Source organism: Terrapene carolina, unplaced genomic scaffold, assembly GCF_002925995.2.
Source record: "Terrapene carolina triunguis isolate 2854851 unplaced genomic scaffold, T_m_triunguis-2.0 Scaffold102, whole genome shotgun sequence".
Classification (NCBI taxonomy): Eukaryota; Metazoa; Chordata; order Testudines; family Emydidae; genus Terrapene; species Terrapene triunguis.
In genome coordinates this window covers 2,407,943-2,421,990 of record NW_020664453.1, presented here as the reverse complement: position 1 = coordinate 2,421,990, position 14,048 = coordinate 2,407,943, and the positions used below count along the sequence as shown (strand labels likewise).

General features: G+C 48.2%; 2 protein-coding genes across 2 annotated transcripts in view; both read right to left on the bottom strand.

Annotated features, from left to right (window-relative positions):
* Positions 1–559: 559 nt before the first annotated feature.
* Positions 560–2,716, bottom strand: LOC113404960 (probable proline--tRNA ligase, mitochondrial). The gene is made up of 2 exons (XM_026651754.1): positions 2,659–2,716; positions 560–2,030 (listed from the first exon to the last, which is right to left on the bottom strand). The coding sequence occupies exons 1-2, from the start codon at positions 2,697–2,699 to the stop codon at positions 575–577; spliced, it is 1,497 nt and encodes a 498-aa protein (XP_026507539.1). The 5' UTR covers positions 2,700–2,716; the 3' UTR covers positions 560–574.
* A 4,478-nt stretch (positions 2,717–7,194) lies between these two features.
* The window catches only part of LOC112120541 (tetratricopeptide repeat protein 22), an 18,285-nt gene continuing 11,431 nt past the window's right edge, over positions 7,195–14,048 (bottom strand). Inside the window, exons 4-7 of the mRNA XM_024219654.2 lie at positions 13,667–13,785; positions 11,315–11,476; positions 8,591–8,743; positions 7,195–7,932 (exon numbers count right to left, since the gene is read on the bottom strand). Coding sequence (XP_024075422.2) covers positions 7,402–7,932; positions 8,591–8,743; positions 11,315–11,476; positions 13,667–13,785 — 965 coding nt within the window. The 3' untranslated portion in view covers positions 7,195–7,401. The remainder of the gene's footprint in view (positions 7,933–8,590; positions 8,744–11,314; positions 11,477–13,666; positions 13,786–14,048) is intronic.

Genomic DNA, 14,048 nt, shown 5'->3' with positions numbered 1-14,048 from the left:
TATTACCGTTAAACAAGATGTGAGAATGCAACACCTGAAAGAGATCAGAGAAGAATCTCATCCTCTCCCCTTTGTACATTTGACAAATCTGTGTCTAGTCAGTTTCACTGTTGCCCTTGTACAGACCGCTAGGGCCTGAACCTGCATTTTTACTCAGGCATGGCAGTACTTCTGTGAATACAAGTAAGCACATGTAAGTCTTGACAAGATCAAAGCCATAGTTGGTTTCCCCCTCTGTTTGTGTGGGTCCTTTACACAGCAATAGGGGAGAGAAAAAACATAAAAAGAACAGGGAAACATGACTGTGAAGCCACAGAAGTTAGCAGGGAGACTCAGACACAAGTGAAGGATCTGAAAGTACTTTTAAACTCATCTTTTGAAACCAATTAGATTTCAAGCCAAATATGTGCCATTAATAGAAACAAGCCTCAGTTCCTAGCAACACGTGAAGTCATGTGCAGTTTCCACTCAAACAAGAGTAATCTTTCACCTGTAACTATAATCCTTAAAGAGGGAACTAGATACATTTAGATATGGGTAAAACACCAAGGATCACAGACCAAAGACTGGAAGGTCAGGGAACTTGCACTTTACTTAGCAATTCAATTACACCTTCTTTAGTAAGGAACATGATCTCGCCAGTGTTTTGATTCCAAACTTCAAACTCGGGGGGATTATCAAAAACTTTCTTCCCAGCTATTATAACATACGGGTAACCAAGTCTGTTAGCATCTTTTAATCTTTTACCAATGGTCAAGTGAGTCCTGTCATCCAGCACAGCTTCCCCTTTAATCTGAGGCACGGCTTCGACAATACTGTCATATAAATTATCCATTAGCACCGCACCCATCTCTTCCTTGCTGCCTTTCTTAGGGGGAATGAGGCAGACCTGGTAAGGTGCAATGAGGGCTGGCCAACGGATGCTGTCTTCTGTTGAAAGCACCTCGACAGAAGCAGCCAGAATCCGAGTTATGCCCAAGCCATAGCAACCCATTTCTGCTAGGACAGGTTTGTTTTGGGCAGTGTGGAAGTTGACATTAAAAACAGAAGAGTACTTGGTGCCCAGATAAAACGTATGCCCAACTTCAATCCCTTTGCTCTCAGACAGTTTTCCTTTGCAAACTGGGCAGTCTGTCTGGTCAGGATTTATTGTTTCCACGTTGGCTGAAAAACTACAGTTGGAGCAGATCATCAGCCTGTCCTCTCCAATGCCTGCAGGGAGCTGGAACTCGTGGGACATGCTCCCCCCAATGCTGCCCGTATCTGCCTGCACTTTGACAAAGTGGAACCCCAAGCTGTTAAACACGTTGCAGTAGGCCTCACACACCAGGCTGTAGGTCTGGCGAGCAGCTTCCTCACAGGTGTCAAATGTGTACATGTCCTTCATGTAGAATTCCCTGCTGCGCAGCAAGCCAAAACGGGGCTTGGGCTCATCTCGAAACTTCCGTGTTATCTGATATAGCAGGAGCGGCAGCTGCTTGTAGGACAAGTTCGCTTGGGAGGCAATCAGGTCTGCGATGGTCTCTTCGTGAGTTGGCCCCAGACAGTACTCTTTGCTGTGTCTGTCTGCAAGTCGGAAGAGCTCTTTGCCCATTAAATCCCACCGCCCACTGGATCTCCAGAGCTCTGCAGAACTTAAACTGGGCATATTTAGCTTCTGCCCCCCGATAGCCTGCATTTCTTGGTCTATCACCTTGACAAGCTTCTCCATTGCTCGAACAGTGTAAGGCATGTAGTAGTAGCAGCCGGGGCTAGAGGGGTAGATTAACCCTGCTTGTATCATCAGCCTCTGACTCTTACATGTCAGATCGTCAGGTTTGCTTTCCAGCCCAACCACACCGTCCTCCCGAAGATTCAGAGGCTGAAAGAGCTGGGACAGCACCAGACGCTTTGCTCTGTGAGGGGGGCCATGGTGACATCTATAAAGATACTGCCTCTGGAGGACACGGGTTGTCAGACCAGGAAGCAATTCCTTCCATCGTCTTAGCAGCCATTCCATCCCCAGAGCCATGGAGGAACCTCTGTCAAACCTGCCGTGGGACAGAGTGCCATGCACATAAAGCATTACCATAGCCATATGAACGTCAATTATGTTAGCTCAGGAACATCCCAAGTGAGGGCCACCTTCCACTGACATAAGCGAGGGGCAGGCTGCAGCCAACTTCATGGAGGTGTGGCCCACCCCCTACCATGCCATGCTCCATGCTGACCCAAGCGGCCCAGGCTGCAGAGACAAGAGACTCCCCGCTCCCCCGGTGTTTGCCATAAAACGGAGCATCGCCTGCTGTGACCGGGCACCTCCCCACCCCTCCGGAGCGGCGCATCCCACGCGGGGCCCCGCTGGGCTCGGAGCAGCGCGTTCCCCGCTGCGGGGTCCCGGCGCGGCTCGGGCCGCGGGTGTCTAACCGGGGCAGGGCGCGGCAGGCTGGCACGGGCTCCCCTCAGGCGCTGGGTGCCCGGCGAGTCTGCAGCGGGAGCTGCTGGCCGGGCTCCCGGGCTCGGCTGCGGGGCTCCCGCCTACGCGCTGCACAACAGGCCCGGGAAGGGTGGCGGCTCCCGGGGCAACGGCCTTGGAGCTGCCGGCTAGACCCGGGCACAACCTCCCCTCAAACCCAGCCCGGGGCTACCCCCCCGCCCGCGCGCGAGCAGCCGCCTCACCCCGGCCCTCCGCCGCGCCCGAAGTGCCCGCCAAGGGCCATGCGATGTGCGCATGCGCCAAAAGAGGCTTCCCGGAGGCTCGGTCTAGCTAGCCAATCAGAAAGAAAGTTCCGTGGCACGTGATGCCCCCAGAGCCCGAAACGGCTCAACTCAGGGGATATGCCGGAAGAAGCCGTTCTTCGTGACATCATAGAGAGAGGGTGGCTGGAGCAGGGACTTCCTGCCAGTGGAGACTCTCCTTCCGCTGGGAGGCTGAACTCTATGATCAGTGCTTTCACCGGCCACCTGGAACGCCTTCATAGAATCCTAGACTATCAGGGTTGGAAGGGACCTCAGGAGATCATCTAGTCCAACCCCCTGCTCAAAGCAGGATCAATCCCCAACTAAATCCCCAAATGGCCCCCTCAAGGATTGAACTCACAACCCTGGGTTTAAGCAGGCTCAACGCTCAAACCACTGAGCTATCCCTCCTCCTTCATTGGGGAGGGAATCGTTAAATACGGAAATTTAGTCGCAACGTTAATGTGGGGTGTGCTGCCAGGACCGACTGTGAAGTATTTGCAACGATGTCATTGCTTATGCCCAAATAAATGTGTTAGTCTCTAAGGTGCCACAAATTGCTGCCTGGAGGTGCACTGCTCAGTGCATTCCCGCGCTGTTCATGTTGGCAGGCTCTAGCGGCTGTACCGCTCTCAGGTCTAGCGGGCAGTATCGCCCACGGTGGCAACGTTAGCACACGTTTTGCAAAAATTGGTGTTTTCACGAAAGCACCAGCGCCTGGAGTCATGTGATTATGTGAGAATCGCAGCTTTTATTTTTTTAAAAAAGTAACTCACTAGCCCTTGTGGTTGTGGGGAAAAGCTGGAAAATGGGACCCATGTGTAAGCTAGAAGCTCAAAACCCATAAGGCAACATATAACCCCTCCAACATTTATAACGGTTAAAAATGTCTTCCCGACTTTGGGGGCCTGACTCGTGATTTTTGAACGCTTCCGGTTGGCTGCACGGGGCAGAAATCAGAGCATATTTCAACATGGCAAACTGGCTTCAAGTATTAACTCCAGACTGAGCAGTAATTTGACACAAAGTGTGTTCTGTGAATGTTGCATGCATGTCGACACTCACAGAATGTTAGTGAAAAGGAAGCATGCGGCATCCTCAGCCCTTATCAAAGAGCCAGGTATTGCAGAATTGCCAACATGCAGAAAATGTTGCCAGGCACAATGTCTCAAACACGCCAAGCGGGGACCAGGTCTGAGCATCCAGTTGGTGTCTCCTTGGGGACCTATCAGACTCTTTGCCCCCAGCAAAGGACTGGAGAAAGGATTCCGCGCTGGAGATTGGAAACGGCAAGAGGGGTAAGCAAGAGCACCTGTGACCCTTTCTCTGTGGCCATGGAACCGTTTGGAGGAGAGAAACATCCCTCCAGGCTGTAGCCCCTCTGAAAGAGGCCTGGGTAGGTGGGGACACTAAGGGTACGTGTGTGTGTCTACCCAGCCTGCGGCAGTGAGCCTCCCAGCCCAGGTGAACAGACTGCGGCTTAGGCTACAGCACTAAAGTTGGCTGTGAAGATGTTGTAACTCACATTCTGAAGCCTAGGGAGGAGGGTGGGCTTCAGGGCCCAAGCTCCAGCATGAGCCATGACTTAGAAGCACTTTCTACACAGCTGTTATTAGTACAAGCCTGAGTCTGTTGACCTGGGCTCAGAGGCTTGCTGCTGCGGTACCGTGACAGGCTGTCTCTCCTCTCCCCTCCCTCCCTCTGAGGGGTGGGGTAAAGGCTGTCAAGCAGCGAGTGCATGGAGCTGCCCTCAGCTGTCAGTCAAGAAAGAGTGGCCAGTAGGTACATTAATGCAGCAGAATTAATTTCTACAGACATTGCTTTGAAATGAGGCAACATATTCCTAAATAGCTGGTGTGCTGTGACCGCTGCTTCTGACAGCAATAAGACCCGCCTTACTGTTCCCTTTCATCCCCCACCCTGTTTGTTGTATCCACCTGTTGTATCTCATCACATACTTAGATTGTAAGCCCTTTGCACCAGGGACTGTCTTTGTGTTATGTGTGTGTAAATAGCACCAGGCACATTGTGGCCCCGATCTCATTTGGGGCTTGTAGGCATTACCACAATAACAATAAAGATAATAATGATTGAAACAATTTCAATAGACAGTAGCAACGTGGAAGAAATGGCAAGCTTGTCCCTTTTTACACTTTCACAGTGTAAATGTCTTTATTCAATGAAAAATCAATATGCAGCCATTTTTATTTACATGTTGCCCGCCCAGTAAATATTGATAGAGCGGCTATAAGACTAAATGTTATTTGATGCCGTTATTCACATATGCCTTAGGAAACACATCATCTGTCTCCTCTGTAATATATAATTTGGTTTCCATCTGTCTGTTTTACTGATGAGTCATACGTTGCTAAACAAATGTTATCACCTTCATTTAATAAATTATGTTGACAGGAAATATAAATATTGTAACAAATCCATGGCCATATAGGATCTTTGTGACTGTCACCATGCTGTATCTCCCCAGCCCTACGGCGCTGCGCATTCCATTTCAATGCCCATTTGGAACTTTACAGCAATAGCGGGGGTAGAACTCACAGCCACTACCACTTGAGCTAAAGGAAAATTACCACCTATAGGTGGCAACAAACAGCTAAGCAGTGCTGATTTCCTCCAGCAGAGAGCCGTGGTTCACATACCTACTTGCTAATTCATTGTACCGCTACTTGGAAGCTGGGATACTTTAAGAGCGATTCTCAGAAACTGAGGATAATTAATTTCAGGCATTACCAGGTAATAATAACCTGGGAGCATCCTAAAAGGCAGAGAAACAGCAGCCCAGTTTCAACCACAATGCAGGCAGGGCCCCATGGCCCTTTCATTGTTCTGTTTAGCGTATAGGAATTGGGTAGTATCTGTTTAAATAGTTTGTGAACCCTCTAGTAGTGCTCACTGTGTTCTATGGTTTAGAAAGCTGCCAGAGTAACAGTATATCTGTATAACTGACCTTGCATGTTGTGTGTATTGCGTAAACATGGTTATCTGGACCCCATTGTGCCCAGGTGGTTTCTACATACCATTACTGTTGTGCAGCTGGAAAGAGGCCCAACTCTGTGTCTTGGTTCTTGTTTGTTATTGTAATTAAGTTCTTCTTCCAGGGCCTAATTCCCTTCCAACCAAAGAAAATGGGAAATTTGTGACTTATTTTAATGGAAGCAAGATTAGGCCCTCAGAGTATTATCATGGAAAGCGCCTTTCATATCTTTAAAACTCCATTAGAAATCCAGTAAAAGTAGGTAGAGCACCTCACATAAAACAAAATATGCGTATGGCTCAGTGATGTGCTGCTAACAGTTACCCCCACAAACATTTCCGTGATAAACCTAGGTGCTGGAGATATGCACACCCACGGAAAAGGAGAGAGAATCTAGTCATTTGAAACAAAATGCTTTCTCAGAACTAATGTAAAACCAGAGAATGAGGCAAAAATCAAAAGACAAAGAAACTTACATTAAACACAGCTTTGCTGGAAAGGTATATAATTTGTTCCACTAAAATATACAGAGGACATTCATGAGAGAAAGAGAAAGAGATGAAACCCTTGCCCTGAGTTAGGAAAATATCCTCTTCCCAGCATTCTGCGCCATCTGATGCACCCCAACTGGAAGATCTTTGCCCCTCAGAAGTATTTTTATGAGCACCAGGCCAGAGTCAGCAGTATCAAGAGACTCCCTCAGAGGCAGAGAAACCACCTCAAACTTCATCCCAATTCAGAAGAATTTTAGGTGCTCCCAGGAGCCCCCAACAACCATCATTAGTTCAGTTATTAGTATTAGTGGTTTAATGGTAAAATTCTCACTGTGCATGTGTCTGTTTCATACAGGTCTTTATACTGCGCTTATCACCATAGGATGGGAAATCTGTGTTTGATTCCCAACCAGTGCAGGGCTGAGTTGGGGATCAGATACTATGGTGATGGGAGGCAGTATAAAAGCGTAAGGTAGAAAAGACTGAACATCTGAGATTGTCTAGTATTCAACAGATCATGTTTCCTTCCCGCACTAAAATCTTTCTTACCTTATTAACAGATGTGTTATTCATTTGTTTAAAATGAAATCCAAGGATTGTGGCCTGATCCTACATGTGCTGAGCACCCTCAATTCCCAATGAGTTTGCAGGAGCAGAACTCTGCATTAGCTGCATTCGCTTAATGAAAAGGAGGATAATTGAGTGGAGACCAACACCAGCACAGAGGCTATTCTACAGTGGATGATATCACATCCCCAGAATGTAATGGAGGCAGAGTTGTCCCGCGGATAGGGTGGCAGTCTGGGAAGCAAGAGATCTGGATTCTACTTCCAGCTTTGCCAGTAACTTGCTGTGTGGCCTTGAGCACATTTCAGACCAGGTCCACCCTGAGAAACCTGGAGCCTGATTTTCAGAGGGGTTGAGCACTCACAGCTTCGAGTGAACTCAAAAATTGGAGGTACCCATAATCAGAGATCACTTTTCATTATTTGGTCTGTACCTCAGTTTCTCCATTTGTGAAACAGAGACAGTAATACTTGGCCACTTCTGCACACTGCTCAGAGATCTGCGGATAAGAGTTAAATGGTTAGTTATTGTCTACTGCCCGTTTGATGAGATATGAGAGAGCTAGGTGTGTTCAGACAGTATCAGCCAGGAGGCAATTGTGCTGCATGATGTGATTCCAACGTCGGTTGTTCAGAAGGAGAGTGATCGCTCATTTAGTTTGGGCTTGGAAAAGTCAGTCTTTATTGTCTCAAACAGCATCTTCACCAGCTCGGTATTCCCTCTGGTGACCATGGCTTTGGAGAGCTCGATCACCTCTGTTGTGTGATTGCGACACACCAGTCTCAGCTCCTGGCGGACACGCTGCTTTGGGTATTTCTCCTCAGCCTTCTTTACCCACAATTCCACCTCCTGCATCAGCATCTCGGCATTCACCCTCTTCTGACTGAACAGTATAAGGAGTGTCTCCATCAGGCACCGGAAACTCTCTGTGTAGGTGGAGCCCACATCGTCCAGTTCTATGGCTCGCTTGAAGCACCCAATGGCATTGGACTCCTCATTTTTAAGCCGCAGGCATTTCCCCCTAAGCAGCTGTATTTCCGGTAGTGTATCTCCCAGGTCAAACTCCATGGCTTTCGCAAAGAACTCCAAAGCATTGTCCAGTGCAGTCTCGTCCACTGGGAATAGTTCCTGCATGGCATCAACACCCATGTAATAGTAGACCTAGAAGGACATAATGACAGAATGACTGCAGATTCACAGCCGTGGTTTACAGGGAAACTGCAGAGCCTTTTACTACTGCCTGAGAAGACTGCACTACGCCGGGGTAACATTCGTTAGCAGAATCCACCAGTGGACCACGCAAAGTGGCCACGGCATAGTTGAGGCTCTGGGCCAGTCTGCATACATTATACACAACCATCATTTGAGCCCTCCAGTTCACCTCCCTCCACCTCCGGCCCTACACTGATTCTTAGGGTACGTCTACACAGCAGAAGCTGTGCACAGGCTAGCCTGCCCAAGCTAGCGTGAATCCAGCTAGCACTGGTAACAACAGCAGTGAAGACAATGCGGTGTGGGCTTCAGCACAGGTAGTAGAAGCCCAGCAGGGACCCTGAGTATATACATGGCTCGCTAGCCCACCCAGGACCCCACACTGTGCTATCTTCACTGCTAATTGGATTCAAGCTAGCTTGTGTAGGCTAGCCCTTGTTCAGCTTTTCCTGTGCAGACATACCCCAAGAGCCAGGACTCAGCCTTCAGGGTTTCTATGTTCTATTGTTCTTCTTGTTTCTTTAAGTAGTGAATGTAAATAAAAACATGAAGACATGAAAAAAGCAGCCGCTGATCTCACTGGGAGAGCATCTGTGTATTTACTCACCTGGCCTATGTCCAGGTATGTCTTCAAGCACGGACAAACCTTTACAACGCTTTCAAGGTCCTCTTTAGCACTGGTGAGATTTTTCCTGTCTGGCATGCCTCCCAAACCCATCTTTGCACGTTCCAGATCTCGCAGATAGAGCTTAATGTGGATCTAAACACAGGAGGAAACTCATTCTGGTATACATCCAGTTTCAATGTTATCCCTCCTGCCACAATATTTGGGGTTAGTTCATGCTTGTAGGGCCATTTTAACATATATAGCACTAAATATATTAATATTAGTAAAAAAAAATGAACACATTGGGCCAGATCCTCAGTTGGGGTTAATCAGTGTAGCTCCACTGCAAGCCAAGTTACATGAGCCAAGGAGCTGTCTATCTTGCCCATCACCAAAGTGTCTGAGTGCCTAAGACAACATATTTCCACACACCTCCTGGAGATGTGTTGACCAGTTACTGGAATCCCCTTTCACAGTGATGAGGATGTAACTACCAATTGATCTAATAATCCTATTATATGAATAGAATTGGGGAGCACTACATGTTTCTGTCAGTTGCACCACTGCACCCCATTGGCGATCCGAGGAGTTTTAACTTAGTAAGAACTGCAGAATCAAGCCCTTTGTTTTATATTGTTTTGTAGTCTTCTGAAGCTGAGTCTAGTTAAGACACAGTCTGGCTTTCAGAAACCGCCCTAATGCTGCATTTTTTTGGCCTCATACCTGCATGCAGCTGAGCTTCAAGAGAAATTAGAAACCTCCTTTGAAGGACAGGTCTAGCCACACACTAAGGATACCCAGGACAGCCTGAACATTCACTTGTGAGGTAATTTATTTCTTAAGGAATTGAATATTTCATGTTTTAAAAAATAAATAAAGTGAGAATTAATCTCAGGTTTATTTAAAAACCACCCAACCAACTCCCATTTCAGTACTTTGCTGCTGTTATAATAGGAAATAACCAATAACAATACTCCCGGCTATTTGAGGTAGGAATCATCAACACCACTGTACAAATGGGGACACCCAGGTACAGACAGATAGAGGGTAACACTTTCAAAAGATCGTAAATGATTTAGGAGCCTAAGTCTCATTCAAAGTCAATAGGACTTCAGCTCCCAAATGCCTGAAAATTAGACTTAGGTGGCTAAGTCACTTATTAACATTTGAAAATGTTACCCTAGGTGAGTTCATGGCAGAGCCAGCACTGAACTCAGATCTCCAGGCTGGCTCTTTAACTATGAGACCATCCTTCCTCCCCAGTTTATTTTCCCTTTGGGTGACTGCTTTGACTATCACATCACATAGCGCAGGACAATGATAGCTGAAGCTAAACGCTAGAAAAGAAGCTATCAGGAATCCCTAGTGGAATCCCACTGGCGCAGACAGAGCCATTTCCAGGAGCCATATCAGTGAAAGGCTCCTCAGATCACGAAGAGGAATTTGACTCCTGAGTACAAGGCCAGGCCTGGTGAGCCCCATTTTCCAAGAGAAATCTCCCCTGGGGCCCTGTATCCTGGGTGAATCAGCTGGCAAGCCGCTCAGGGATGAAGATGCTTATTCAAATGATGCCTCCAATATTCACCAGTGGCACAGAGAGGCTGTGGATCTTGGCAAATGCCCTCTCCAGTTGGCTGACTGCACTCGGCTGGCAGGGCTTGAAAAGCAGATCAATGGCCTTACACGGGGATTCTGCATTTTGGAAGTTCACAGATCTTCTGTCAAGTAAAGCCCTTAATGGAAACACATAGAGTCAGGCTGGCTCCTGGAAGGAGGGAGGCAGTGGTAGGTTTTTATTCTGGGTGGAGAGTGGCAGGAAACCAGCATTACCTTCTGCTGGAACTCAAGTGCCTCCCTGTGATTTGGGGCCCAATCTGAAGGCCATTGAAGCTGCTGGGAAGATTCTCACTGACTTCAATGGGCTTTGGATCAGGCCCAAGATTCCACCAACCTGCTCTTGTGTAATGACAGCGAATGAGAAATGTTGATACCTCAATGGGCCAGATCAGTTTCCATAATTATTAATATTTACAGCAACGGTGTATATCTCCTGGGATGCCTTTTATCTAGAAGTGTCCCAAAGTGAGTAACAAACTAAACAGAGGGATCATTTCACCCACCACTGATATACAGCCACCTCTGGGGTGGAACATGGCAGCTGTTTCACATCACAAAGCAACACTGCACAACAGGTTAGAAGAGGAAATGAAGGGTACTAAATGCACATGCTTACTTAGTTTCTTAAATTTAGGCCCCAATTCAGCAGAACTTTAGGCACCTGTTTCACTTTCAGCACATGAGGCATCTCACTCCTATTCAGCAGAGCACATAAGCACATCTTTCACTGTAAGCAGGTGAATAGTTCCATTTCAGTCAGCGGGACTATGCATGTGCTTAAAGTGACAAAAGTGCTCACGCGCTTTGCTACAACGGAGCCTTACTTTTTTAAAGTGAGGCTGCAGTCCCTTTCAGAAAAAAATTGTATGTTCCAATGGGCTTCCCAGGACGAGCGGAAGCTTGTGCAAGGTGCCACTCCAGAAATCAAGCAAAATGACATAGACAGAAATGTGAGTTGTTGGGTTTGTTTGGTAAGTTTAGCATAGCCTCAAATCTTGTGCAAATGACGAGGTTGCTAGAAATATTGCCACAAGGCCAGTCCCTGGCCAGGTTAGGGGCTGCTCTGGCTCTTGGTTCAGACTTTGGTGTCAAAGACAAGCAACGTACCTTGGCCCGCGTGCAGTAGGCCTGCCAGTTGAGCTCTGGATCTTGTAGGAGATTTAGCGCCATATTGCAGATTCCCATAGCCATTTCTTGCTTGCCCAGGAAGTGGAAAATTTTTGCCAGTCGGTTTAGTGTGGGAGGATTGTCTTTAGCTATTTCTATTGCCTTTTGAAACCAAGAAAGCAAAACATATTCCCATCAGTGAACTGCCCCTTACTGTACCGATCAAAGGCCCGGAAACATCCCTGATTCAACTGGATCGTCTGTGTTATTCACAGACTGGCTTTTGTGACTGACTGACTGTAGTTTGTTGTGACTCAGATGATGAGTCAAAAGCTGCACGGGTACTGACTCACAATGGTGCGGTACTTTTAAATAGGCAGATTCCTGCACTCCGCTTTACTGCTGCCCTCAGGGCTTGGCATCTACAGGCCCTCAACAAACATGGTTGCCTCAACTTCTCATTTCACCTAGCCAAAAGAGGAAGAAGAAAAACCCAGTCATTTCTCAGAAATATTTAGGGGCAGATTCTGATCCCCTATCTGACTGAGTAGCACCTCTCTCCATGCATGATCCAGCCCCATTAAAGTCAACGGGATCATTGGCTGAGCATAAGCTACCCATTGTAAGGAGAGGCATTAGATTCTGGCCTAGAAAAGCCACCACCCAATGATTCCTTCTGCTAACTCAGTAGTAACCATACCCTGTGTCATAACCCATGGCCTCGAACCCAGGCCCACAGGAGCAGCCATGCTTCAACCCTCCATTTGGCAACCTGCTGATAACTTCTGACCCAGGAAACACAGCCCCAGATTGAGGGTCCGCCCTGATATCCTATTGATGAAGTCCCAGAGCAGCCGATTGGCTCACTGGCCCTACTTAAGTCAGGAACAGGAAAGCTGTCTGAACAACTGGGATTCACTGTGCTCTGGACTGGGTGCTTCCCGCTCCCCTGGCTTGACTTCCCAGTATCCTGACCTGACTCGGCTCCTGACCTCTGGCTTGTGATTCTGATCTCCCGGTATCCTGACCCAGCCTGACTCTCAACTCCTGACTGTGGACTCCAGCTCTGACCACTAGATCTGGCTGCTCACGACTTGGCCTTGACACCCTGGACTAATAAGCACCTCAGCATCTACATTATTTAAGTCAGGACACAGTTATTACCTCAGAAACAGGAAGCACCTTAAATTTTCCACGTGCTATTTTTTTAAAACTCCAAAGTAATCGACTTAGGTTCATACATCAGGCCCATTACCACAGCGTCTTGGTGCCTGATTAAGGGCTGTAGAGATACAGGTCTGGAGCCACACTATCCCAGCAGGGAACTCTGGGAGGCAATGCGGGGAGAGTATGGGTGCGGGCCTACGTCGTATGAGGGGAGCTTTCCCGACCATTGTGGAATGGGGACTGGGTTATAGCCCTGCCTCCTTCCCAGCCCTCCATGGAGTGGCCAGTGCAGGCACTGGAATTCTGCCTGCACTCTGTATAGGGCATTGAAAGGGGAGGAGACTCCTTCTCCCTCCCTCTTCATGCACTCCCATAAGGCTAGACCCGACTGATAACGGCAATAGACTTAGCCACTGTTCTTGGCAGAGGTGGCTGTGAGCCCAAACCATGGCTCAAGCCAGCCCTGAGGTTTGGGAGAGTTTAGCTCTGGATCCTGACTGGATGGGTGGCTTAGGCCTGTACATGCCAACGCTGCCTTGCGTGATTATAATCTTAACCCGAGAGCTGGCAGGACTGCTGAGTTGCACGTGTAACCCAGGCAGGCTGCCAATGGAGCATGTGATTCCTCAGTTACATTGGGAGCAGGGGTGTAGTCAGTGTGAGGCTCAGGTGCTTGTATAAGGGGTGGAGGCTGTGTGTGTGGGGGGTAAAACAAACACCCGGCCTAATCCTTCTCCCTTCTCTCCATTCCCTGGGACTCTCCCATCCCTAGAACTTCTTCACTCTTAACAAAAATTAACCCCTGGATGCTTCCTCCAGCCTCATCTTACAGCTTGGGCCCCTGGGCTGCAGTAAGTGGTAGCTCTTGTCATCAGTGGAACGAGACTGATTCACACCACCTGAGAATCTGACCCAGTGTCCTTGATGGTGAGGTCTGCTTGTGTAAGACAGAGATCCTAAGCTCTGCTGGCTTTGTCTTAGATGTACTGCTCATTCTGGAGTGCCTCGGAGTAGGGCAAAGGAGGCATGAGGATGGGGTGACGGGGAAGGAGCAGATAAGAAGGGAATGCGGAGGAGAGAAATGGCAATCTGCATGGCTTATGGGGGATGTAGGTGGAAAGGAGTGAGCAATGGGGTCTTCCCCAAGTCTTCTTGTTACACGCTAGCAATGAAGTAAAAAAGCACCTTGCCAAAGCAATCAAGGGGCCCAGTCCCAGAGTAACCACAGTCATGGATCCCCATCGGGGTGGTGGAAAACGTCTCTTTCCTTTCCAGCAGCATCCCGAGGTAGCACCAGGCCAGAGCTGGGGGGTGGGGGGTGGAGAACAGAAGTCAGAGCAGGTTAGCAGTAAAGACACTAACATTAGAAGCTATCCATCCTGCACAATCAGGTTGAAGGGGCCTTTCACTTTGGAAACAAGAATTCACTGAGCTGCTTTGACAAAAGATGCTTTCCAAAGTCAGGTTAGTTTAGTGAATTTAGTGCTTCTGAGAAGTGCCCAGGAGCCTGGAGTACTTGGTTTATCTGCAGCATGAAGAGTGACAGTGCAAGCTGCCCACACGCTGC

Bases quoted from the DNA above. Each gene is read 5' to 3' on its own strand.
- LOC113404960 (XM_026651754.1), bottom strand. From the start codon at position 2,699: ATGGCCCTTGGCGGGCACTTCGGGCGCGGCGGAGGGCCGGG. The intron at 2,031-2,658 runs GTGAGGCGGCTG...GTCCCACGGCAG, and splicing joins GGGCGCGGCGGAGGGCCGGG to GTTTGACAGAGGTTCCTCCA.